The 27,635-nt window shown below is 41.6% G+C and overlaps 2 protein-coding genes across 4 annotated transcripts in view; both read right to left on the bottom strand.

Moving 5' to 3' along the window:
- BEND5 (BEN domain containing 5) overlaps nucleotides 1-1,053 on the bottom strand; it is a 32,671-nt gene extending 31,618 nt beyond the window's left edge. For 2 of the 3 annotated variants that reach the window (XM_085308062.1, XM_085308063.1), the window contains exon 1: nucleotides 736-1,053. In XM_085308062.1, the coding sequence (XP_085164188.1) occupies nucleotides 736-952 (217 nt within the window). In that variant the 5' untranslated portion in view covers nucleotides 953-1,053. The remainder of the gene's footprint in view (nucleotides 1-735) is intronic. The other variant, XM_085308064.1, reaches the window with a different exon arrangement.
- Nucleotides 1,007-27,635, bottom strand: part of AGBL4 (AGBL carboxypeptidase 4) — a 542,375-nt gene continuing 515,746 nt past the window's right edge. The window contains exons 7-8 of the mRNA XM_085308189.1: nucleotides 1,169-1,514; nucleotides 1,007-1,079 (exon numbers count right to left, since the gene is read on the bottom strand). Coding sequence (XP_085164315.1) covers nucleotides 1,007-1,079; nucleotides 1,169-1,514 — 419 coding nt within the window. The remainder of the gene's footprint in view (nucleotides 1,080-1,168; nucleotides 1,515-27,635) is intronic.

Genomic DNA, 27,635 nt, shown 5'->3' with positions numbered 1-27,635 from the left:
GGCTAGAGAAACATACACAAGTTAAACATGAAACAAATTCGATGCAGCAAAACCAGGCTTAACAAGCACAGTGCATAAAGGTCCGATTCCACCATCGCCTTCCAAATTTGTGAAGTCACTTAAACTAACAAAGCRGATATAAACCAGCACCACTCTAATTTGTCAAGGCACTACCCTAGCGCAAAGGTATAAGTGACTCCACATGCTATAAATATATTCTGTATGAAAAAAAAACTAAACTTTTTTTTTTCTTGGGAGGCAGGGGGGAGTTTCTAATTTCACCCTTGCCRTGGCACTGAGGGTTAGTGCTCAGATTTATCATTATCTGAGCAACTCTCCCCAAGCAGGAAACTCTCCCCAAGCAGGAAGGCGATGCGAGGGYTTGGGGCCGCAGCGCTGCCCGGTTTGGGGAGGGAACCAAAGGTGGGTGGGGGGGCAGGTCTCGCCCCCTCCCTCATGCGTGTGTGGGGACGGTGGGGGGAGGGGAGCGGCGTCCTCCCGCCTCAGCAACGGCCCCCCGCGCCCCCCCCCGGCCCCAGCCGCCATGTGCCGCCCGGGCTCTGAGCATGTGTAGGCGCGACGCCGCCGCCCCCTCCCGCTCTCTCACACCTTCCCTCCCGGCGGGGAACAGGCAGGCATTGGGGGGGGGGGGGGTTGGTAACCGGCCCGGCCTCCCCCCACCCCCCGCCGCCAACGGCCGCCAACGGCCGCCCGGCGCCGCGCGCGCGCGCTCACCTGCCAGCGCCAGGATCTGGGCCTTGTGCAGCAGCAGGCGGTCGCCCCACTCGGCGGGGCTCTCGTCCTCCTCCTCCGCCTCCTCCGGGTTGCGGTACACCGTGTAGACCTTCTGGTTGTCGAAGTCGAGCTGGGACTTGGGGCTGAAGTCCTGCACGCAGGAGACGGGCAGCGCATAGCAGACGTTGTCCTCCAGGAACCGCACAAAGGCGTACATGGTGCGCGGGGGCGGGCGGGGGCAGCGCGCCGGGTCCCGCGCGCCCTCGCACTGTTATTGTTCCTGAAAACCCGCCTCGGCGCTCGGCTGAGCTCGCCTGGCCGCGCGGCGAGCCGGCAGGAGCCGGCTCCCGGCAGACCCGAGCAATCCAGCGCGGAGCGACGCGAGCCGGGCCGGAGCGCGGCGAGGGGCGGGCTGCGGCCCCGCCGCGCTCGCCTCCGCCGGGCAGCCCCAGCCCTGGCCCCGCGGGCCTCCGCGTCGCCCCCCGCACCTCGGGCCGGAGGGGGCTTTGCCCACAGCACCCGCCCGTGCGGCCCAGGCCGGGGCCCCGCGGCGGCACCGCCGTGCCTCGGCCGGCAAGATGGCGGCCTGGAGGCGGCTGGGGCGGTGGCAGGCGGGAAGGGCCCCGCTCGGCGGGAGCGGGCTGCGAAGCTCCTCTCGCCGGGCCGGCGCAGGGGCACGGCGGGCGCGGAGAGAAGGGTCCGGGCAGGCCGGCGACTTCGGCGCGTGCTCACACGGGTTGGGGTGTGGAGACACCCTTGTTCCTTGCTGATCTCATGCCCTGTTGGGGAAAACACGGTGTTTCTGCTGATGTCGTGCCCATTTCTGGCCTCAGCAGTTGCAACCCCTATCTCCTGGTTCCTCCCAGKCAGCACTGGGCGCTGTCAGCTTTTTGTGGTTAGCTGGGCCCGAGATAGGGGGGTGAGAGGGGTGGTAGTTGGGCTCTGCCAGATGGACCACAAGCTGAAAACAACTGAAGTTTCAGAAATCTATTGTTACACCCACCTTAGAAATCTGCCTCTTAAAAAATGAAAACATAAGTAACACAGTTTACTTTAGTTTGCAAGCTGATAAAAGAATTTCAGTAACAAGCTCTAAACTTCCCATACAATAATGGGAGCTTTATTATTTGGCAATTACAGAGTTTCACAAATCTGCAGTTTAAGATTTTTAAATCTTAAACTTTAAAGATATTTAAATGCCTATACTTTATTCTAACAATAAAGTATTGCCAGACTGGTATGTAATTACAGGCAAATGTAATTCTGCTACAAGGTATGGATGACAAATGTATTCTAGCAGCGAGGCTGTAAGGGAAATGAAATTCCAGCAAAGATTGTGTTGCTGATCAGACAACAACAGCTGCTGTAGCGATCATATCTCCTCTACCTCATGTTACAGTAGAGGTATAAGAAGTTGCAGAAAGACAACAGAACAGACCAATAGCTAGAGTTACTCCATGGACTCTGTCAGAATTACACAAAGGACAATTTTGCACCGCTAAGTTCAGTGGCTAGTGAATGATTCGGAACACTGAACCTTACTGAGATTGTATTTCCTTGGCAGCTAAGATCTATTAGCAACATCTAGGGTTGCTGTCAAGGGAAAGGAACACAGAAAAAATGAAGAAACTGGAAATAACAGGAGAAATGAAACTAAGGACACAACAATTAGGATAAACTTAAAAGAGGAATGATCTCTTCAAGTACCAAAAACACTGGGTAATATGCCCCAATGAAAGAAAACTACAAATATTCATGTAAAGGCAACTASCATCTTTTGTTCTTGACTTAGAAGAGGAACACTCTAAACTGTTACTTGCAACACTGTGCATTTCAAGGTTCAGTTATACAAAGGTTGCTCCAAAGAGATCTTTTTATCAGCAGTAAAAATGGATCTCAAATYCCTTAGGCTATTTCACAATTYCCCATTGACCAGCATTTCTGGAAACAGATTAACGGTCGGGATGAGAGACTGCATGTTTACRCTTGGTCCCTAGTGCACACACTGAACCAAGAAGGCATTAAAATGCTGAGGAAGAAATATCARTCCCATACATTTCTGTCCTGCCTACCAGGAACGGTGTTAATTTCTGGCTTTAATATCTATACATAATCCATATTGGTTAGGGTGAAGCTGAGGAAAAGATCCATTTAAGCTCAGAATCCAAATGCACAGGTATCAGCTCTCTGTTCATTTGGACCTTCAGCATTTCTGCTAGCCTGTTYAACAATGGCTACCCAGGGAACACAACATTAGCTCGAGGCTTAAAGATGTAGAGTTCCTTCAGAGGTGTAGGTTTCAAACTCTTTGATAACAGAATTACTGAATCCTCACCAGATTTAAATCCTCTAGCAAGTCCAGCAACAAACATAACCCTGCAGAAAAGCAGCCTGTCGTATTTTCAAAATATAAATAAAGACACAGTTTAAAAAGTAAAAGTGTCACTCCAGGACTCAGGAAACCACAATGTACAGTCACAGCCTATCCTGGACTTCTCAGTGGCTATTTCCTGGAACACTAACTATATTTTTCTGTTGTTATTTTTCCTGAAAAAGAAAGTGTTGAAGCAAAAGATGATGCTTGTTTTGACTTGCACTCTGTGTTTTCACTTAAAGATTCAAAATGAAAAGCTGATAGTACCAACAACAGCTACCCAGATGCGAACTCACTTTCACAGCAAAACATTAAAATTAGGCTCATCAGTCATGTTGCTTCAATATTTAATATGATGCTATCAAGGGACACTGTATTGATTTTTAATCCACTGATGGATAAATTCCCATTTCCTTTCACCATCCAAGTGAAGAGGCTTTGCTGCTGCCTGACGACTCAACAGCCACACACTGGAATACTATAAGGAATCCCTACACTTTAAATACACTGCTTAGAAAACTTTATTGCTTCCTTGTGAATTTATCCTCCAAGCATTACATTTCTTAAACAATTCTTTCAAAGCTCAAATACACTCTCAAGGAAAGATACATCCACAATTTTCTAGATAGCAATGAGAAGTAACCGAAGGCACGTTGGTTAACTCGCTGTATTTTAACAGTAGCATTTAAAGACAGAAAGTTTCAAGAATAACTCAAATAACGCACAAGAATTGAGCACCGCTCAAAGGTTTATGTGTGTGCATGATACAATCCACTCATAATCTATTTAATTTTTACCAAGAATATGATCAATAAATTGTCTCTGGTCCAGAAAATACCTCAAATTGATCCATTCCACAGTACCTCAGTTTTATTAATAAAGTACAAGATAAAGTCATTTCCAGGTATAAATGAATCTTCCTCTAAAAAAGTCAGAAAGTCACATGGAGCTTCTAGGTGTTTTGAAATGGAGAGGATTTGTGGCAGAAGGCAATCTTCAGCTAGACAAACCAGGTGGGGCAGGGATTCCTGAGAATTGTTCCCATTTTAGCTTTTAAAATAATTTTCAATACTTCGCCATCAGCATCACAAGGATCACACATAAAATTCAAGCCAAAAAACCCAATGTCCATCCCTATATGATTCTAGAAGATGGAGGAGAAAATATTTGTGTCCACAAATATTTAATTTCTGAARTGCTCCACTACCAAGAGAATAGTGTTAGAACCTAGATTACACAGATAAATTCTTAAGATTACTCTTTTGAAATCTACGGCCTAAAACCATCCCCGGAAGAGGAAAGGCAGCACYGCAAGGCTATTTAGTCCCAATTCCTGAGAGTGATCTAGCCTTTCRTGGGGCTGAAGATAATACTCAATCATCTTTTACATTAAACTCTCACATCCTAACAGAATATTCTTTCAAATAAATGAAACCTAAAAAAGCACATTATGGATCCATTCACATAGGAGGCATTTATTTCCCAGAGGTAGCTGGTATATTCTGTAACATGAAAAGGTAATGATTAAGCAAAAGTGACCACTGGAGAAGGCACTTTCCTCACTGTTAATGACTGGCTGGAGAAACCAAGGACGAAAGAAGAAGCCAGGCAGTCATTAACTGTCCAAAATTCCTGACCTAAAGGTCATTTTACTGTTACAAAACTGGAAGTAAATAGATAATTATTTTCTTTGTGCTTTTATATGTATTGAAAAGATAAAATTCTGCTGCCTGTTGCTGTGGATATTGGTCTGTAAGATACTTATCTTTCCCTTTCTGGCGGGCTCCACAATGGATAGGTCTGGGATTGGCAAYCTTTCAAGACTGTGTGCCAGACTGCATTTTCCTTTTCCAAATTACAGGTTAAATGTGCCCACAGAAAGTCAACAGGAAGAGGAGACGCTGCCAGTGGGTGCTGTCTTGCCTCTGTGTGAGGTAGCAGTTCCCTGCTCTCGCCGCATTCCTGGCTCAGCGGAAGCCGGGAGCTAGGTTGTCTGGGAGCTGCAAATGACTCTCAAATTACCACAACTCCCAGCTCCCACCCTGCTGTGCACCATTCAAAATCTTGCTAAATGCCATCTTTTGTACTCAGGCAGTATGCTGTTTTCCATTCCCTAAACTTCTTGCTTGAACAAAAACTAGGAAAGACGATGTTTCCCTTGAGCTGGCTTGTGCATGGATTCACCTTTGCAACCTGTCCTTTTGGTATCACTGCAACTATCTTCAACTGCTTTGAAGACATCATTGCTGCTGTAGCCCAGATGATCTCTACTGATCTCAGATCCACTGCCACCCACTGGGAGCATCACCCTATATATTTCCACTCTATCTGGAAATTTGGACGTTTGATTTGAGATTTTCCCTTTTTTTATTACCTTTTTAAACAGATTTTTCCCTGGCTTTTGATAGTTATTTCACTAATGTGAGATCAGTCTGTGTAGCTTTTATAGACATAGATTTTGCACCACTGCAGGAATTCAATCCCTTCTGTATCTCAGATGACAAAGTGACTTTCATTTGTCAAGGACTAAAGTCTTTTTGTAACCTTCAGGCTTTAGTGAAAAGTATCATAGTAGATGCTGCCCACAATTATGTACCAAGTCCTATTATGCTTTAATCAGAGCCTAAGAGGCTACTAATGGCCTACTTTTGTAATCTTTCTGTTTTAGTTTTTTATTCGCACATCTGCACAGTGCGGTTCTGTCTTGCACTGGCATTTATATCTCAAAATGATCACACAGTGATCTGGGATATGCACAGAAGAAAAAAAAGAGGTCAACTACTGCTGACTGCAGTTTTACCAGAGTGAAATCTCAGGCTCCTCACACCTCTGTGTTTCTTCAGGCAGTTGATTTTGGCCAGAGATGACAGACTCTAGAGATGAGTCTTATTTTTTTGGAAGGTTCTTGACAATCAGCATCATCAGGAAGAACATTTCATACATGAGGACAGAGTCAAACTCAAAACTGCTAAAAGAGGTATATTCTTATGTATCAGTGCCATTTAATTCATACTCTTGTCCTACTCTTTCTAAGTTTCTTCAAGGCTTGTTATATATCAATATAAAGTGAGTTTTTAGCAATTATTTCCGGTAATTAGCACTCACATCTCAGCACTTCAGAAGAGATTTTTTTTCCTTCTAAGGAAAGTTATAATCTGAAATGGACCAACAGCCCTTCTGGAGAATCTCGGCTAATACAAGCGTGTAAAATGCCCTTTGTGGAAGGTGAGTTGGGAATAACATAGAACAGGAATAATGATTGGAATATTTCAGAAAGGTGTCTTCTTCAGCTCTGTCTTATTAATAATCACATTTAAATTGAAAGCACATAATTCTTTACTGTTATAAGTGCCAAACTAATCTAGAAACTGAATGTACAAGTGCTTATTGGTATGACAACCTTTACTGCACTTTGTGAAGCTCTCCACTCATGCAGAGACCAGACGTCTGTATCATTTACAGATTATCTAAATAAACTTGCACTTGGTCTGAGCTGGTAGATGAATTAAAAAAAAAAAAACTGTGAGGAGTAGCTGTCACCTAACACCCACAAATTCATAACATGGGTCATCTATAAGAGTCCCCAACTGAAGCCAACAGGAATTCTCCTTCTTCAGGGAGCAGGAACTACACAGTAATCTCACACAGCAAAGAAACGCTGGCATTCGTCTTCACTTCACTTACACAAAAGGTGTTGCCCTCAGAATAGAAAATGGCATAGGAAGCTGACAGCCCACGAGATTTCTGAATCTCCAAGGGACTTTATGTTTTGCTATTATTTTCCGCAAAAGCCTAAGCAACGTTTATTGTGCAATAATATTTAACATTTGGGAGAATCAGGATTTTTTTTAGGTGTGATCAGAAAGGAGGGCCTTTCATAGGCTGTCACTATCCTTCCTCATAACAAAGAAAGCTTTGTTTCATAAAAAATATCTGTACTAAAATGCCCTAGAGAAACTGTAGTTCTTTTTTCTTTCTTTTTTTTTTTTTTCACTGAAATGGGAATTTTCAAGTTTGAAGTTCCCTTTAAGTACTCTTCTAACATGATTATGTTTAAGGAAGCTCTATCAAGTTCCTGCATGAAACGTCATACAACCATTAATATATTTTCTATGCAAATACAGCTGTGAAAACTAATAACTGAAATCTTTAATTTTTCCACATTTTCAGCATATCATACACCTTTTCATTCTTTCCTATTTTGTAACTCACATTAGCTTCTCTTATCAATAAAACAAAGCTCAGGTTATATTGCCTCCTGCTTAAATTCTCTACAAACATGAAAGCTGGACATTTAAATAAGCAATTTAATATATACATTTTTATTCAGTTCAATCTACTGATCTTTTCCTGGTAGGAATGAGTATTCTGCAAGATGATTTCAGAGGAACACACCATTCAGAATATGAATTGGAATATTTCTGCAATACTTTTCAGTGAGGATGGTGCGATATTAAGATTAGATCCTGCATATAATCAAATTTTGATGCTTGAACACATAGTCTTGTATTTCTTTTCCTTTATAAGGTTTGTACGTAAAAACACAGTAATCCGGTATTTTGAACATACACCATCTGCAGATACTCCACAGTCCAAACCGATGAAAAGATGTCAATGAAAATAAGCAACTGTCTAGGGCATTGCCATACATAGACTTTGTTAAATTCATCATAACTGTTTTTACTATCCTGAAGACAGAAAATATTGCAAAAACAGTCTTTCCAGAACAGCTAGAGTAAGCAGGGTTTGTGTCCATCCCTAAATTCAATCTTGGTGTATAGATTGAGGAGCTGTATATATTTCCATATTCCTTCAAATGCTCTGATATGATACACAGAATTTCCTCCCAATGGCTTATTTCTCCAAATTCCCTGTTTTTTATTTACCAGTACATATAAGAGGTAATAAAATAGAAAAGATAAGACAGGTGGGCAGACAGCACAGATCAGATCATAAGTAAAAGATGCTATTACTGAGAATATATTGCAGTAGTTAGTGAACATAAATATATTGCATACCTACAGTTTTTATCCAAAACCACAAGAGATACAAGAAAAGACAACAGAACTAAGGAAACCTGAATTTCCTTCAGAGGCAGCAGCAGAGCAGTGCAGTAGCTTAAGATATTGCTTAAAAAAGTTAACTGGTCGGAAAGTGAGCTAATAATATTTTAAACAAATTTTAACTCATGAAAAGTGATGAATTGTCACATTTCTTAACAACTTAGGAGAGTTGAGTACACAGATTATCTACTTTGCCTTTGACTTGGAGGGACTTTCTCCACAGTCAATGGTGTAGACGGTCTCCAAGGGCGAGTCAGTGTTTAATTCCAATTACAGGACACCAATTATAATTTAACGGAGAGGAGAGAGCAGTGTTGTTACACTGAGCCTTCTGTATTTACCTTAGTGATCAGCCACCATCCACAGGTGCATTTTACTGATTTTAYAGACCGGGCATGACACACACATTTTGATTCTATGTGGCCTCTCACAGACTTGCTGAAATCACTCCTAACCACTATCGTAGTATTAAAAAAAAGAACAAGCCCAGCAAACATTCCCACTGATATTCCACATTGCACAATGGACTTAAGGAATGGTTGGACACCAGGAAGGACTGGGGTGCAACTGAAACACCTTCGGGCAAAATCACAGCCCAGGAAATCCCACGCAGTTATTGCCTAATGCTGGACGTATCTCCAGAGACCTCACGCGACGCGTGAGCTGTGCGTGGAGGTGCCCCGAACCCGGGCAGTAGACACCATGGAGCACAGCATGTCTCAGCTCCCACCCGTCTCCGGAGCACGGACAGCAAGAGGATACCTCACTCCTCCTACTGTCACAGACTGGAAGTCTTACCTGAAGGTAGGTATCTGCAAACACATTCAGCAGACTGATCAGAGGAAATTCCTATAAATACTGGCCAGCAAGGCCAGGAGGGGATCACAATTTTCTCCCATTTTTTATCTTTAACCTCCTAAGCTTGTACCCAGGAAGCGAGATGTCCAGTATTGCCACGCTCTGCAACTCCAGCTCAAAAAATCCTATTCTTCAGCTAGACATATGTAATTCTCCCAAGCCAAATCTCCAGGAAAGGAATGCATGTGTCCCCAGACCTCAGGYGCTATGAATTAAACTCCAGTTGACTTCCTATGGATTGCCTGCAAAGCTAAAAGCATAGCAGGTGACCAAGCTACTGCAGGGTAACATATTTCTTCCACTGACAGCTAAAATACTTTGAATTAACTCAGGTTTACCAATAGTTAGAGCACATACATAGGCAGTTACTGTAAATCAGCTGATTTGCAGGAAACTGGTTACTCCACCGTAATTTTGGGGGGGTTATATTCTAAGAAAAAAATGTAGCTGAAATGAGAAGTAAGAAATGTAAGTAACAATTACATTCTCTTAATATTCTTAAATGCCTCAACTACCTCCAAGGTCCTGTCTTCTCTGACAAAACACTCTCAGTGAGCATACATACCATTCTCCTAATGTGTCTCATATATTTGGTTTGTTTGGGGGTTTGGGTTTTTATATCTTCAGATTTGAAGTCAGTTGAGAGTGAAAAAAATTCATTTACATACAAATGCCCCACTTTAAATACATTATGTTTTGTTTTTAACTTACATTCCTCTCTGAACTAGCAAGATCAATATAAAATCCATGCTTAGTAAGCCTTAGAAGAAATTCTCATAATATTCTTCTGTCTTAAAAGCTCTTCTAAAATGGCAGCTATGTCTTTGGGATACTTGTTTAATGAACAACAGTGGAAGGCTGCCAGTAATCAGTATTTGAGGTGGGGGTGAGATATTTACTTGGAAAGTAACTTGGATTTCAGTACCTAACTTTCATCTTTTAAATTTAGAAGTTTTGGTTCTAGTTATTTAAGTTACTAAGTTATCTCTAGGCAATTAAAATATATTCTATAGTTTAACCTTTGGATGATATATAAATACACACATAGACACTCCTACAAGGCAATTTGTCTGCCAATCTGGAAAATGCTAACATTACAGTCAATAAGTCAACAGTCTGCAGTGTTAAATTGTGAAATCAGAAAGAAATCTAGTTCACATTCAGTCTAGATTTAAAGATCGTAAGAATTTCCAGTGTTCTGTGAGGGACAGGAAATTTCAAAGACGATTGTATTCCTCCCCAATAATCACAATCTGCACAGCATGCTCAGGTATTGCTGGAGAGATTAAAAACACAAAAACAGAGCAGAACAGCTCAGCATCAGATAATCACACGCAAGCCTATGTCAGCAACAGACAGCTGGAGACATATGCCAGCAATACTGAAAAAGTGGTAAAATGGAGATTTCGTGACAGGAAGGACGTGGGATTCATACATTAAGCTAGAACTCAACCAGCAACATTGAAGTTGTTGTTCACAAGTAGCAGCTCTCTATCACAGCATTCAGAAAGTCTACCATTTTGGCATAAAAATATTTAAAACCAAAACTAAGCAGAAAAAAGTACTTTTTCTCTCTATTATTTTGCATGTTGAGCATTTGTATGCATTTAATATTATTATCTTGGACAAAGAGCTCAGGATATTTTTTTTCATATCAACTAGAAAAGTGGGTCAAGTTTCTCCTGCCCAGTTATGTTGTCCAAAACTTATGCTTTATCAATGTTTTGTGTGAAAAAGTAGTTTGATAGAATTTTAGCTACAAATGTTTGTRCAAAGATCCATACATCTATTTGCTGGTGAAATAAAAATGAACAACACTAACAGATTTCCGTTCATATACTTTGAGTCATTCTCTTATTCCCTTCTCCTTGAGTTTCAAGTGTCCATTAATTATCATCCTTCTCCAGTGCTCAATCCCCTCAATCCCTACTTTCCTCTCTTACTTTAAAATTTAAATATCTACTGCTAAGAAGTAAATAAGTCTGAGAAAAAGGCTAAGAAAATTCTTTTATATTTACTATTTTGAATCAAAAGAATGACAACAGGGAAAAGTACTCTGACTAGTGAAGCAGAAAATAWTGTCCATTTCTACTACTTTCTCTCAGAACCTCCTCCATAGTCACTCCCAAACTGTTTCCCCCCCCCTTTATTTTTGTAGTTGTCCATGTAAAAGCAGGATAAAAAATAAAGAGATTTGATCCTGAAGAAAAGTGAAAGGTTTCTATTTTCACAAACAAAATAAACATCTCGTAAAAAAAACCGCTATGTTAGATTTCCTATAAAAACAGAAAATTGATTTAAAATATTCATGAGGAAGTAAAAAGTCTTTTGATGAGTTCACACCAGTTGCATGTGAACGGTAGTTTCAAAGCAGTATTTTACAATACGGAACAGAGGTGGYTAGACCTGAGGCCTTCTGATTTTATCGCCGAGGCTCTGCCTTTGTGTCTCCAAGGTTTCGTCCTGGGATCTCTCTCTGATAAGGTYCCTGAAGCCTGCAACTCTCGGGGAGGGTAACAGAGACAAGTGACTTGTGAATTAACTAAGGCCCAGGCCACCGAGGTCTTTGTATTTTAGGACTAGGAGCTTGATGCAGATAGAAGAACAATGTAATGCTGGAGGCACTGATGAAAGATTTTGAAAAAACAAGGAAAGAAGAGGCTTCGGCAGGGAACGGCAGATAGATTGCAACAACAACGTCAGCAAGTTCTGAAAGGAACAAAAATGAAAGGGTGAGTAACAAATAAAAAAGAAAGGAAGAAATCGGTACAAAGAGCTTGCAGGCCTCAGGTAACTTCTTGCATGATGGATGTGTATCTGGGGCATTTAATCAAGGAATTTTCATATCTGTTTTTTAGATTGATGCTTATAGTTTCATTATGCCATGCAGTCCAGGTGGGGTAGGCAGGATCGGCCTTAACTTCAGCTTAATAAAACTTCAGCAGCTAGTTTAAGCTAATCTCAATGGAGGTCCACCACCTCCATTATTGGTTTCTCAATGTCTGACTCAAATTGGATACCTAGTTTTCATGTGCCTGGAGCTAGATATGCTGAATTTTAGCCTACGCGTTCTCCTTCCTCCCGAGAACTGATTCAGAAATTAATATTGGAGCAATTTCAACAGATGAGCTCACCAGCTCTAGTTCTGGGATGTGGTGTGCCACTCTGAACCGCAGGGCCCTCCTGCTGTCCTACAGGGATGTRGCTGGGCCTGTCCCTGTTAAGTTAAAGGCTGTTTAAACTTATGTTTGGGGCCGCCACCATGCAAAATACATTACAGCAGACTACATGCTTCTCTCATCTGCAGCTAGACGCCAGCCCATCAGAGCAGCACTAGAGAAGCACTAAAGCCACCTTGCAGCCTCACCTTACCCAGACCAGAACGCTGACTGCTGCAAAAAACATGAATCAAACAGAGCATTGAATACATTAATCAAAATGATCGCTGTTGCAAGAGCTGCTAAGAACAAAGAAAACAAATCTAAGGAAAGTTAACACTGGAAACCATTTGCAAGGCTCCATGAGTCAGCTAATGAAATAACTGTCAATTGTAGACGCGAATCTTTTGTGATTGCACACAATTTAAATATAAAGTAATTTGCATTCAGGAATCCAAGTCTCCCTGAAAAAAGGATTAACAATAGGATTCACTTTCTTTCCCCAACCTTTTTTCTCCCTCCCTTCCCCCCAGGGGTGGCTCTGATAAGGTCACCTTATTAATGCAGATCTCTGTTTTTCAGAAAGCAGCCAAGAGTTTAACTGTTTCACTGTGAAATGATCTATGAGATGAGAACAGTCCATTTTTTATCCTTGATTGATCATTTTAGCTTGTATAACAGCAAGTCCTAAGAGACACCRTTCAAATCCCTGCTTCAGAATGACCTAACGACTCAGCGCTAAAAATGTTGTGCTCCRCTACACAATCCTTCATAGTTTTTTCTTAACTTAGCATTTTCCAAAGACCATAATAAAGTTGCCTTCCATGATTACAGTTCTCTGCAGAAAAAAACATCTTATAAATAAGCAATCATTTTAGCAGTTGAGAGTTGGGTACCACTACAGTCAGAAGATGAACTAAGGCATTAAATAGTTAATACTTTTTCTCCAGACGCAATGTTAGGGACAGGGCTGTGCTCTCAATTCAGGTGTCACGACTTCTCATTTCCTTCACTGGCCACTAGACACCTGTTTCCCTGCTCTTAATAGCCTTTGATGGGAACTGCCTAGTGCCAAAATCAGAGTCCTTAGCTCCTATACAATGAGTTGAAAAAGAAAGCTATTCTCTCCTTCTAGTTATTTATCATGTATAAATTTTATCTCAGCTCCATTGTGGGGGTTTTGTTCTCTATTTTATGCACTTTCAGCCAACTAATCTTCATTTTGCTTTTTTTTTGGTGACTTTTCACTGACGTGTACGGAGTCCTTAAATAAATCATTTGGAATATAAATAGCAATGGCTGGATTACAAAGGATTCTGGAACACTTGTGATAGTAAATTAACTGGCAGGCAAACCTACAGCTGCCAACAGCTGATGTAATACTTTATAGTATTGTTTTCTAGATTGTATGAAGGAGAATTATTGTCCTTTGAGCTTCATTCTGATTTTTTTTTCAGTCTGTCAAACAGTTCAACAATTTGATGCTCGTACAAAATTCACAGAGAAAACATTTAGTGGAATTTAAAGGCAAAGGTACTTCATTTTTATAAACCCCATTAACATATATACAGTCTGGGGGAGAGTGTCAAAGACACAAGTAACAATTAGAATTTAGGAAAGAAACTGTAGGAACATCTTTTTGTTCTCAAAAAATATTTCTAAAGAGCTGGGAATTTTTCTATAAAAAGAGCTACCAAATCAAGCACCATTTGGCACAGTTCTCCCCACGTCTCTTCATCCTACTTGTTCTTCACGAATGCTAAACTCACAATTCACACCGAGTGGTGTGTCATGATAGTGCAATATAAAATTCCTGCAATCATCTGATGGAGTAACATTCATTATGAAGACTGTGTAGGCCACACACATCTTTGCATCCATTTATAAAATGCTGGTGCATTCCCTATCTAGAAGGGACTACCATGCTAAAGCATGATTCTGCAAGTACCTGCTCCTYGATGTAGTGTTTGCTATGATTAGTAAGCCTGATGAAGCTCCCAGCAACCCACATGGCTGGGACAGCAAGCTCTGATTCATATCTGTGACAGGTTGTCCTTGAGACAAAGCAGGTAAGAAATGCAAGAACAGGTAACAGTTCTCTTCAGCAATAAGCTTAAAGTTAAAAAAAAAAAAAAATTGGAAAAATGTAGCAGGAAGACGTGGGGTAGTTGCGTAGTGATGATGATGATGTAATCAAGAGAGGAAAAAGTATCTGCAGCAATAACARTATAGGAGAGTATAACAGTGGCACACCAAAGACAAGACTGGGATCACGCAGAACTTGGACAGCAGGGACAGAGGCTCAGTTGTAACACAGCAGGGAAAGCAAAGCGGCAGAAAGATTCAAACAGCAAGAAGTTTAGCTGGCAGCAGCAGGAGGAGCGGTTCTTAGCCACGCCGTTGCACTTCTGTAGCAGCTTCTGGTCCCAAGCCTGGATACAGAAGGTGATGTCTATGAAAAAGTCTCAGAAACCTCACTGATTGCAGAACGGACGGTGTGCTAGACCAGACTCTGAGCACTGTGCCTGTTTTGTCACGCGAGCATGCGGTGTCAGTAATGCTGTGAAGCAATTCCACAAGAATCTGATTGAGGTAACTTAAGTAGTAAGCGCCCTGGGACAGAATACCCTTGCACGGCAAGGAGTACGCTATTCCTCAGCTCAACGTGTCACTGCCTTTCATTTGTCTCATTTTAGAGACTGATTTAGTCTTTTGGAGAGATGAGTGTCACATACTGCAGGTATTTTGCCTGCGATGCATTATTTCATTAATCCAATGTTATTTAAGAGTATCTCTCAGTTTCAGAAGACACACGAATGTTTGCAGGGTATCAGTGATGGATACATAAACTTCACTGAAAAATGCAACTGTTGTTCTGCAATAGTGTGGCCTGAATATTTATTGCCTTTTATTTATGTTATGGCTATTCTCATGGATATGAATTCTAAGATACATGAAAAAATAATTTCCATCAATTTTAACATCCGTAATGTTAAAATAAATCTCTCTTCATCCCCACCAAAACCGAAGTAATCCTCTTTCCACCTACACCCTTGTGTTAGTAAAGGCCTGAGTTTAAGGAAAGTTCTTGCTATAGTCTCTGAGCATTATCAGACTCAGGTTCTTCCCCAAAAAAGTAGTCCTAAAAAGTCACCAATATCATATATAGATCCTGGTGCAAGATTATTATAAAAATAATTAACTTTAGTTTAGAGGAGTTTAAGGTCAGCTATCTGGTTACTCACTTGGGTGATTATTTTTACAKCACGGTGTAACTGAGAAAGGCACTAACTATTCTAAGGCTTGTGTTAAGGCTCTTGGTATGCCCATGTGAACTAGGGGCTTCCCAGCAGCACAAAATGACTCAGACCAGGTTGGGCTGCCTTTACCTTAGTCTCTCTGCATACTTGCTGCCCRCTGAACGTTAGAGAAATACTTTTAACAATACATTCTGTAAACAGTGTCTACATTATTCTAAAAAGGCCCTTAATTTCCCAAAGTGAATGATTTCATATTTTAAAGTTATTATTACATTACTGAAAGATATGGATCTTCGAGGTAACAAGTCTGTGCAGAACAACTGTTAGATTAAACAGATATATGGTTAGCAAGGAAGTAAGAACAAAGAAGAGAAAAATATTTTTAGAATACCCCTACAAAATACTGCTTGAAGTCACAGAGATCCCCAACGAGAAGAAACGTGCACTTGTGTTCATCAATTTTTTAAGAAATAACTAGATTAAAGAGGAAGGAATTAAATGTGGTCTTAAATGAGTTCAAGATAGTTACCATAGTTCAGGCTAAAGGATTTTTACTGTCTCTTTCTTTGCAGCGGCACAAACTTGCACATAAATGGAGAAGATGGGTTCAAAACTGGGAACGGCAGTAAATCAAAATGCAACTAGGCAACAAGTGTAGAGTGCTAACAGCAAGCTTGTATCAGGAAATACAAAGCACTCCTGCAAAGACAAGGGAAATGCAATGGCTACACTTCTTGTAATAAAATACATTAATTCTGCTTCACATTTATACCATTGTTTTCTGTAATTTGCGTGCAATATCCTGAGCTCAGTCTGGGTTTCACTGAAATCAATAGACTAATTTTTCTAATGACCTATACCTGGTGCTTAGCTACTACTCCCTTACATCCATAAGGGATTTAGGGATATAAGGAAAAACAAAACAAAGCAATCAAAAAACCCAAACCAACTTTTTTTTTTAAGTTAAGCCTATATATACAACCTTCACCTTTTAAATTATTACAGCTAAAACTAACATGCCTCTATGCACTGAATCAGCTTAAAGCTAGTACAGTAATTAAAGGGCTTCATTTCTGGACCTCCTCCTTACCATAAAACTACAGCATTTTGATTCATTCAGTCAAACCTTGACAATTAATAATCATACATTTGAGCTGCTGGCAGGTCTGAAGTAGCAACAATCACAAACAGTACTGTGCACACACTGCTAGATTTACTAGTCAAAGTGTTTCCTTTCTAAATCTCAGTAAAAATGGATTTTGTAAACTGATTCAGATTAATTAAAGGTATAACTCAGGGAGGGAAAAAGATGAATCACTGTGCATTTATTTTCAGATCATTTTTCACTGGGCAGTTTGCAGGTCTAATAAGCAGAAGCTACTGCTATAGCTTGCAAAGATTTCTGCACTCCCATTAGGGAGAGAGGTTTTTTTCCTCTCATTTTTCTTTACTTTAGCTGTCTAAAAGATAGGTGTCCAGCCCATGTGGCGCCTTCCACAGCAGCAGGAGAAGACATGCATTCCTAGGGAGCAACTGRTGTTACCTACTTTAGGAGAGAAGAAGTGCTCTCTGGAAAGTCTGAGAAAATATTCTTTGTAGGAAAATTCTTAGAAGTAAGAAAGCAAATATAGAAGAGCTTAACATAATTTTTAATTTTTTTTAAAAAAAATCCATGCTTTCTCACATATTTCTTCAATGCATGAGCCTACCAACACCAAAGAATGATGTTAATGACATGGACCTCAGCAAAGGAGCCCAGGCTGCAGTGCCCCAGTGCAGTCCTGCAAGTTTAATTAGCTCCCCAGCAGAAGTTKTGGTACAATTAAAGCTTTTACTGTAATCTAAGAATCCCATGCTTATATTTACAACAAGTCAGTTGTCTTAATAAATTGAGACCCCTTGAAGTGGCTGAAGCTACCCCAGGTCATCCCTCTGCAGACCTGCCCCCTGCATCACTGCGGTACCCCTTGGTATGGCAGGCAAGCACGGGGCAGCACCAGCCCCAAGCCCCTTGAACGAGCCACGGCTTAATGAGATATTGCCAAACACCAGAGATACTGGCCATATTTCCACACCTAAGGACAAAACATATTTATCAAGACATTGGGTAAAAAAACTTTATTTACAATAATAGAATGGGCAKCCAGGAACAGGGCAATCTCAGAAGTTCCTTCAGGTATTCTTGCTCAGAGTTTTGAACAGCTTGTTAGCAGGCAGATGGCTCAGGGCCCCGACTGACACAAGCAGCACCTCCACTCGAAGCAGCAAGGCCTCAAAGGCAGCATGTTCGGCCAATGGAAACAAATGGGAAGTGAAAAGAAAGTTCAGGTGAGAGCGGCTGTCCACGCGTGGTTGTTTGGGCACTGCTCTCTTGGGACCGTGCTGCTCCCCACTAGCAGCTGCAGAGAGACAYCCTCGTTACCTTCAAACCAGGCCAAAAAGGATAATCTATCTCTGTTCCTGTGAAAATCGCATAATCCTTTTCCATCAGGATTAATATCCRATTCCAAGCTAGTCTGATACATACAGGATGAAGCCTGACACTTCTTGTTATAAAGGTCACAGAAGGAAGCAATCGCTGAGGTTCCAAAACCAGAAACCTGAACTGACTGATTTTCCTTCACTATAAGTGTTAAAGATGTCATCATCATTGTTGTCTTTTTTATTTATTCCAGTGAACAATTTTCACCTGGCAAGCTTAAACCCTGCATCTAGGTAGGTTTGTTCCAACTACAATGATGGTTTAATCGGAGGRAAACTAACTGCCGCATCTCTTCCTCCCTACGCAGTCCAACTGCCGACTCTCCCCCTGTGGAGATACCTGTTGTGATTCTTGCAGGAGAAAAATGACCCATTTTCAGGTACACAAAAAGAAGCATTACAAAATAAACCAAACTGCTACCTGCAGTTCATTGCAAGTTACTGAAACCTCATCACCTGCAGAAAATGTGTTATTACATATATGGGACAGAATCATAACTGAAAGTTGGAGGCTCAATAGTCATAAATTCGGTCACAACCGGTAAGGAAATGTATTTTTCCTTGTTCATTTTCAGCCAACAATATGTGAGCAGAAGTTTGAAAAGCAGATCAAGTACTGAGATAGCAGTCTACAGCAAACTCGGAACAACTACAGCATGTTCAAATGACGTAAGGGTGGGATCAGGACTTATGTATTCATCTTATTCCACCTTGTTAAAATCTAATCCATACTTGCACCATCTTCAAGACCTAGAGCAGACCCAGAAGAGCAAATCAAGCTTTCCTTGACAGCACAGAGCAGGCAGGTCCTGCCATTTGGGATTACTAAAAGATCCCGTTATACATCCCAACCCCGCAGGCAGAAACAAGTCTGCGAGTCACCTTACACGGAGAAGGGGAGGAAGGTGGCTATGTCATCACTAAAAGCTAGGCCAGCATTTCTAAATGTAGGCCCACACAAGAACTAATTGAATCACTATCTTCATATCCTGAGATCCCAAGCTGCTATTACTCCAGGTTAAATTGCAAATGCTCACCATCTTTGAAATAGTTATCCAAATTTGAAGGTGCAGACTAGCCTTCCTAGCCTTTCGAGGCTTTAACTACTCTCTCTGCTCACCAGGCATGCAAACACTTGCACTTACTCTGCTCAGATTACTGAATCCCAAATATCTATCTATACTGATATTTTGCCATTGCTGCTCATGTTCAGCTTCAATATTTCCTACTTTTTCATAATATTTTGATATTTCATAAACAATATTCCTAAAGAAATAATAGCTACACATACATCTTGCTGATGCTGTGGGCATCAGCTTACTACCAGCATCTTGTAGAGACCAAACAATTCATAATAAATGACAGAATTAGGAAATAAGTTATCGGGGCTCAGTATCCTGCTCCTCCCCTTTTATCATTTTCCAGGACTCTGTCATTGGTATCAAGCTGAAAAGACCACAAAAATATTGTAGGACAGGATTAAAATTCAGAATGAGCATGACAAATTTGAGAAAGAATCTGATGAAAAAATGATGACAGATCAATAAGAACAAGGTTATACACAAGGAATAACCAACTGAGCAAACACAAGCTGGAAAACAACTTATAAGATAGCTRTTTTGTAAGAAAAACTGTGGCATATTCTAAATCAGAAATTCAACACAAGTCAACAACATCAAATTTACAAATAATACAAATATCAAACTCAGAATTTCATCAATCCACTCCATYCAGCATTTATAAAGCCTTAGCAGGGAAGAAACTATTCTGGAGAGATTCCAGTAGAGAGCAAAGAAAGAAGTTTGAAAAGGTGGCATGCAGCAGATGGCAGGGAGGACCGAGGTTGTTTAGTCTCAAGAAACACAAACTTCAGCTGCATAAAACTGTTCCATTTATTCTCTGTAGTGGAGAGGGCAGAAGCGATGGACTTTGTATTTCAGCATGGACAATTTAGTTTAGACACCGGTAGACCATTCTGAGCTAAGGGCTACGAGACAAGGGCTGCTTTCTACAAGGAGGAATCTCTGTCCCTCAGGGTTAGACAAACATCCTTCAGGACAGGCACAGCTTTCCCTGGCTCAGTATGGGTACCWGACTAGGAGATGACACCAGGAACCTCCTGGGACAATTTTCCATGATTTTGTGGAATGATCCCCAGCTAGCTGCTAACATACGAAGCTGCAAAGGGGAAGATGTTCACGGTAAATGTTCTCAATTTTCTGGTCCTGCAAAGCCAAGAATTACACTATATATTCTTAAGCATGTTTGAACCCAGGCACCTGGCATTTGGGGAGAGATCTGAAGCACGACAGTGAGACATTTCATCTTGTGCTATGCCTGAAGCAAGCCCAAATACTTCCCTATGTGCCACGTAGRTAGTCTGTGCATGGTTACGCACATCCAGCAGCATGATACTGTCACATAACTGTCAGATGGAGAAGTCAGATCGGCTCCTCTGGATATCACTAGGGTCTACAAATGGTAGAGCTAGAAACATACGTGGCACTGTGGTCACATAGCCATGGTCTGGGAACATATCAAGCCGCCTTCCTGGGCTTGCTCTCCACCTAGAGAGTGGATGTAGAGTATGTAAAAGATGCTGCCCCGCCTGGAGTAGATAGGGGGAACATAAGGACCTGGACTGAAACAAAAAGCTAATGGCAGCTGTGTCAGGTACTCCTGTTAGTCAACAACAATCCAACTCTGAATATGTTTGTTCTGGAGGAAGGAGAGGAAGGGTGGAAATAACAAAATAAACCATGGAGGGGRAAAAAGGGCCATTTTTAATGCTTTTTATGACCCATATTTTTAAGCATTTATTCGCATTGACTTTTTAAAGGAGAGAAATACATGTAATTTGCACTTTGGGATAAGTTGAAGGTGTCCATGCAATTTCATGGATGGCAGAATACCAATTTTGCTTAAATGATAGAGTCCCACCACATGTCTCTTATTTAAATGACCTGAAAATAAGAGATATGAAGGCATAAGTAAGAGCAGAAAAATGAACCTGAATATTTAAAACTAGCACATTCAATGATATTTTCCAGTATAGGTTTCACTGTGAGCAGCCAGCCCACTCTCCAGGATTGGTACCGCTCATATTGGCCCTCTTTACATTGCTCACCTTTCTCAGAAGCAGAGTTCTTCTGGGTATATACAGCATACTCAGCTAGTCTGGGTAAAAATCCTGACTCACTGTCAAAGCCAAGAGAGGGAAATTTTGTTCAAGAAAAGATAAAAGAAAAAAAAAAAAGAAAGTTGTAATTTGTTGGAAGAGCAATATAGTTCCTCTGTGGGACCTACAGTGCAATAACAGCAGCAAAAACTGGATACCATCCAGGATTCCCACAGCATTTGAAATGTTGGCATCACTAGTATTTTATTTCTAAGTCAGCACAAACAAACAAACAAAAAAATCAAAGTTGCTGAGGTGTCTCAGGGATAATGCTACAATATTTTGTTTTCAAAAATGGAAACATTTTCTTTTTATATTATCCAAAAATAATTTGGAAACTAACATAATTTCTTGTTTTATCTCAACTTCAACTACAATTCCTCTTCCCTATCCATTTGCTACCTTTTTTATACAGTTGCCCCCAGACACTGTTATTTTCCTCTCTCCCCTTTGTTTTTCCTTCTCCCTTCCTTAGAGGCACTGCTGTTGTAAGTAAGTTAGCTGGGGCAGTTTTAAGATCTTCATTTCCATAGAGAAGAGACAAAATGTTCGTTTAGCATCAGCTAAACTGGCACAGCTTCTTCTGTTACCTGTTACATTTTCAATGGGCAGCTTGTTTCACCAAAATAGAGAATCATTCCATGCTTTGGTGAGTGGCATCATGTTTTCAGATTTGATTATTTTATATAACCCCTTTTTGGGTGATTGGTTCAGTGGGGGTAGAACTTTTCAGACATCTCAATAAGGATATGCAAGGCGAAGAAGAGCAGGTTGCACTCACCAACCCCAATGTGCAGTAGGCAACATTAAGATAAAAGAGCCACCACTTCTGCAAAAGATCAGCACTTGGTCATTTCCTGCACATTCTTCATCCACTGTTTAAGCATTTAATAAAAGATTTGCAGTAGTGTTTTCATTTCACCCAGTTCTTTTTAATTTGCCTTCGCTTCCTCTGGCAGTATTTAATTCACACAAAATAGAGTATTAAATCTGTGCTTTCCTTTGGGCCAAGTCATAGCACTTCCAGGGATCATTAACATACACATGGGTCCAGTACTGTAAACTTACTTGTAATATTAAAAGGACTATTTAACAAGAGCAGTAACTTCCTTTTTAGATTTGTCACAGTTCAAATGTCGAAAGCAAGTAAATACTATATTTCATCACAGACGTATTACTCTGACATTTGTTCAAATAATCTGCTTTGTTTTGTATGACTTCAGGAGAAACAATTGCCTGGATTACGAGCATAATATGTCCCTTTGACTTCCAAAGAACAGAAGAGTTTAACATTTCGGTACTGTGACATCCTTGCACACTTCTGCTGGAATTAGTTTTGGAGGTTTGGGGGTCCTTCTGAGACTTCTCTGTTTATTATGACTGTGTCATCTCTATAAGCTGAAAAATAGTCACTCTGTTCAGATGGTAAAGAGAAGTATGCTAAAAAAATGAACAGTGCGATTTTTGAGTGATTATTCCATTTATCAAAACAAATGAATACATTCATTAGAGCCTCCACAGCAATGCTACAAAGCATTTTTGCAGCACTGCAATATCAGTTCTTGGGGTAGGTATATAYGTGAATCTTGACAGACTTCTAAAACTGTAGGTGGATAATTATGAGCAAACTAAGACAACAGAAGCATTGTCTGATAATGCAAAAGTGCAGAAGACATTTCACTGAGCTGACATCTTCACCTTCTCRTTGCTCTGAGGGGAGAAAAGCTCTAGCATTGGAAATACATGCTTTAACACTGAGAAATCAAATTCCATGTGTATCAATCCCTATTTCTCCGCATGCGTTTTCTCAATTTTTTTAAAGCTAGTATGCCTTCATTTTGGTCCTCTTGCTAAATGCCTTAATTCTAGTTCTTGCACAAACCTAAGATTCTGCAATAATACCTCCTATTCCCAAGCCAGCACGTCTGCTTTAAAAGAAACCAAACAAAGCAGCTACCACCCCGGTGAAATGCTTAGTCTTGGAGAAGYGCCGCAGACCCACCCAACAGTAACATCCATCACGTTATAAATATCCCGTTCCTGCTCTCTAGCAGATGGAACGCAGCGCTTGGTTCGCTAATCAGCACAATATAATTCAGCCAAAGTCTCAAACAAAACACGTCCTTGCAAGAGGAAATTACTCACATTCACCTAGTGTTTTCCAGAAGAAATACAAACCACAGAGGGAAATGTGTGCCTTTTCTGTCAAAAGAGCAAAGGCAARTACCGAAAATTAGCGAAAGACAATAAACAGAAAGTCCCATGTCTTACAGGGAAAAGAAGAATAACCTGTGGTGCTTACCTGCTTATCAAAAATTAAACACCAGTTCTTCAAGAACTGAGGTATTTTCTTTATGTTAATTTAAGCAGCATACAGAAAGTACATTTAGGCAGATTTTTATGAACTACTTAAGCATAAAAATTTTACTCCTAAAGAATGATAAATTTACGAGGCATTAGAAATGGAGCTGCAGTTCACACTGAAATATTTATTTGTACTTTTTGGCCGTTCACCTATTGTTAGGATGTACAGCAAGCAAGGGGGGGAGCAAGGAAGGAAGGGGGGGAAAGATTGTAATTAAAAAAAGTCAGCAGTGTTGATTTGGAAACCAAAAGAAAAGAAAAAAAGGCTAAACCTGCGAGGCTCAAACTCTGAAAACCAAGTGGCAATGAGAAAAAAGATTGCATGTGGAAGCTCCTTTCCAGTTTCATCCCAATTTTCAACTTTCCAGTGCTAGACGTTAGGGAAGAATTATAGCATTTCCRCTCTCTCTTTCTTCCTGGAATTCTCACATTTCTGTACCAGGCCACATCGCTAGGAGCTCCCAGACGTTCACGAGAGGAAGCCAGCGTCTTAGTTTCTCTCAGCCGGTCAGCACTTAGTATTTTGAAATCTCATGACTCAGGTTGCATCCCCTAGAACATAGGGAAGTCATCTGAAAATGATAATGGAAACAGAAGTTTCTATCCCACTTTACACTAAATGAGACAGATCATGAACAGTGCTCCCTGTGGGTAAGATTCAATATCATCCAGTCACCCAGCAGCTGGTGAGGCAAACTAATGTCTAGTAAAAGCCACAAACTCTAATAACATCACAAATTTCTGCAACTGGAATGTTCCTTACAGAAGTCACAGAGGTTGCTTGTGACCTTCAAAGGGAACTATCAAGAACAAAATTATATACAATTCAGAAATCAAGAAAGAGCCTGATTTGATCAAGCTGTACATCTAAGTAACTGGGGACCTTACAAAATGAGCCTTGTAATATGTATGCATGCACAGTCAGCTCCGTGCGAGCTTGCAGCATGCGGTACTTGGATGGCAAAAGTAATTCCACCTAGAAGTGCGCTCAAGGCCAATTTACAGCGCTGGGTAAAGGTCATATTTTATTTAACTGAAAACATGGCAGGCAAAGAGTTACCTTGCATTATCCAAGGGACTTCCCTGCAATGATTTATCTGCTGTGTCTCCAGTATTCAAATGAAAACACCATTCGGCTTCCCRGCCCGTTATTAGCTAGATCTTAGTGGCACAGAGACATTAGACGATGCTTCAAGCACAACGTGTGTTTATGTGTGCGCACACTCCTACCTAAATTTAATGCCTTTCTGCAAAACTAACATGGAACTTTGATTTGCTTATCTGACCAAAAAATGTCTGCAACAACAGAGGTTTTATTATCCTGTTTATTTGATCTTGATGCAAATTAAAAAAAAAAAAAATCACTGGCTGCTTAAAAAGAGCCATTACTCACATAGAGCCAACCAGGCAAGTCTGAACCCTAGGAAACCTTTAAACTTTTGAGATGAGAGTGAGCTGAATCCGGCCTCAGGCAGACCACGGCTCGCTGCCACCCATGCAAGACCGGTGGGAGAAACACCACCGGGCTAGAAACAGCGCTGCAGCAGCTGGAGGGGCAGGCACAGAGCGAAGGGACTGTACAGRGCTTAGGAGGGAAGGAAAGGTCAGTCCGATGCTGAGCAAAGAGACCAGGAGAAAATTTCTAGAAGGTTTCTCTATGCATATGAGCTGTAATGAGTTGGGTATAAAGCTAAAGGGCCAAATTATGTATTTGGAAAGAGTTCTAAACGGAGGAACATATGCGTTAACATATTTCAAGTGATATGTTTTAAAAACATTATCAAGCTTTTATGCACATGTTGCATCGTTCAGCTCCTAAATTTTGCTGCACGRTCTGTGGGAAGAGCTGGTCTGCTTTCCCTGATTCTCAGCCTTCACTTTGTAGGCTGCCTGAACACAGTCCCAAACACACTTTAAGAACAAAATTAACCCCTGGCAGGCAACCACACAACACACTCACGTGGTAGCYGGTAGTTCGGTTAAACAAAGTCATCTGTGGCCTCTTGCTTATCACTAAGTAAATCAGCAACACTTGTCCTGGAGTCCCTGAAACGCAAGACCCAAACTGGGCTCCAAGACTCTCATCTAAATGCCATTTTGCATAACGCCTACACATGCGTAACAAGAAACAACGTATATGTGGACAATAATGTTTTAAGGTGCTTTATAGTATACGCTCAGAAGGAACAGCCCAGAGGTCCTGAAAGCGCAGTGGCCAGCCGATCTGTGTAGCCAGTCCCGTTTTGCAGTTCATTTTCCGCAGCATCTGCTTGGCCAAGCGGCACGGGTGCAAGAGGCATTCCCCTACAGGATGTTTTCTCAAGCCAATCCTAAGGAGCACTGGCACACAAAACCGCTATTCATATCAGCATCCGTTATGGGGGTCAAGGTTTTTTTTTGGATGAAGCAAGTTGAGGAGTTTTGACAGGTATTTAGTGTACAAGCCAAAGAAAAGGTATCAGAGTGCTGCAAGAGTGCAAATGCACCTTGACAGCAGGACAGACTGCAGCGATGGGCAACAAAACTTTACAATGCTTACAAAAAGAAAAATGATCATTAGGGATTTTAGGATAAAAATAACTGTGCAACAAACTCAAGTCGTAGTCTGAATGCCACACTTGCTATGTMTTTAAACAGACATGKAAAATGGCAAGTCTAATTTACCTGAAGGTAGGGAYGGGAAACTTGAAGCYGATATGTAGTGAAGAGWTTCAAACGGAGAAGCTGTGGCCACAGCAGCAGGCAATGGGTATTTTATGTTAGCAGTTGTCACGAGCCTACGGGATTGTCAGTGCTAGCGAAGGAGGCTCTGACATCTGCAAACGGCAGGAGAGGTGGCCACGAGGTTAAGACATGGTCAATGCTGCACAGAAAAGGACTCTGGCTCCTGTCCTGATAATTTCCTCAGCAGGATTAGTGGAAGTAGAATAGGGATCTTCTTTAACTTTGCCATCTTTATTTTCTTAAACATTTTTTCACATGTGTAGGAAGTTGAAGTTGGTATGTGGGTGAAAATAAGAACCCGTGAAAATAAACACGAAACCAACCGAAGACCACGCAGGTCTGACGTCCTGCGGTTTGAGCCTCCGCGGCAAAACCCGAGCCAACGAGAGCAAGTAACGCGCCCCACATCGCTGCTCTCCAGCACCTCTCCCCACGCGGGCGGCGGACCCTGTCCTCGCCGGGGGGACGCGCCCCTCTGGGGCGCAGCCGTCGGCGCCCAGGCCCGCGCGCGGGGGGCTCCGGGGATCGACGGAGRCGTCCGGGCAGCAGGGGAGTCGCAGCAGGTGGCCGAAGCCCCCGTGGTCCTTCAGCGGACGGCAGACAGCTGCCGCCACGCTGCAGTCGCAATGAAACATCATCATCCAGTGCTTTCGGGGATCCAGCCRTCAGGAGCAACACCTGCAAGCTCCAGTTTAACGCCCTGTTCGGTTGTTAACCTCTGTGCCGTGGGACGCGGAGCGGTGCCCTCGCGCGCCGTCACCGCGCCGTCCCACTGGCGGGAGCGCGGCCGCGAAACCCGCCGCTCGCCGCGCCGCCCCGCCGGCTCGCTTCCTGGCACGGAGCGTCCTCCCGCCTCGGAGGACGCGGTGAACCTGGCTCTCGTCGTAAAACTTGAAAGGGTTCCTCAGTGAGGTGGCTGAGAAGTTCATCGCAGCTGAAATTGCTGCTGTGACAGCGTTGCCTGTTAATCATCTCCCCACTGATGGAATCTCGTCTTACAGTTACATGTGCGCTTTCCTTAGGAAGCAGCCAGTTTTACTCAAACATCATTAATGTAATTAATATATTTCATTACCTTTGTTCTGCTTCAGTTACTTTTCAGCGAAAAAGCCGGAGAATTTCAATAGCTAGGGGAAGAAATAATGTCAGATTGAATACAAAATTTCTTCATTATGATTCCTGAATTTGATTTCCAGCACAGAAGTAGAATGTATTTGTCAGGATAATGGCAAAAAGGGAAACAATAGGAAGCCTTTGTTATTTTAAATAGTTAAGTTGTTACACAATATGATGGACTTCTTCTGTTGTACCTTAATGGATAGTAACACAATCAATAAATGGCTGTAACAATTTCGTTCTGCTTCACCTGCTGTAATTGAAAAATAACTCAAGCAGAACTTTGGAGTAGTTTGTGATGTATATTTTTTCTTCTGAGTTTTC

The sequence above is a fragment of the Rhea americana genome, unplaced genomic scaffold (assembly GCF_003343005.1).
Source record: "Rhea americana isolate MKP2758 unplaced genomic scaffold, rheAme1 scaffold_27, whole genome shotgun sequence".
Classification (NCBI taxonomy): Eukaryota; Metazoa; Chordata; class Aves; order Rheiformes; family Rheidae; genus Rhea; species Rhea americana.
The sequence above is the reverse complement of the archived record's forward strand: the minus strand, read 5'-3'. Positions and strand labels throughout refer to the sequence as shown.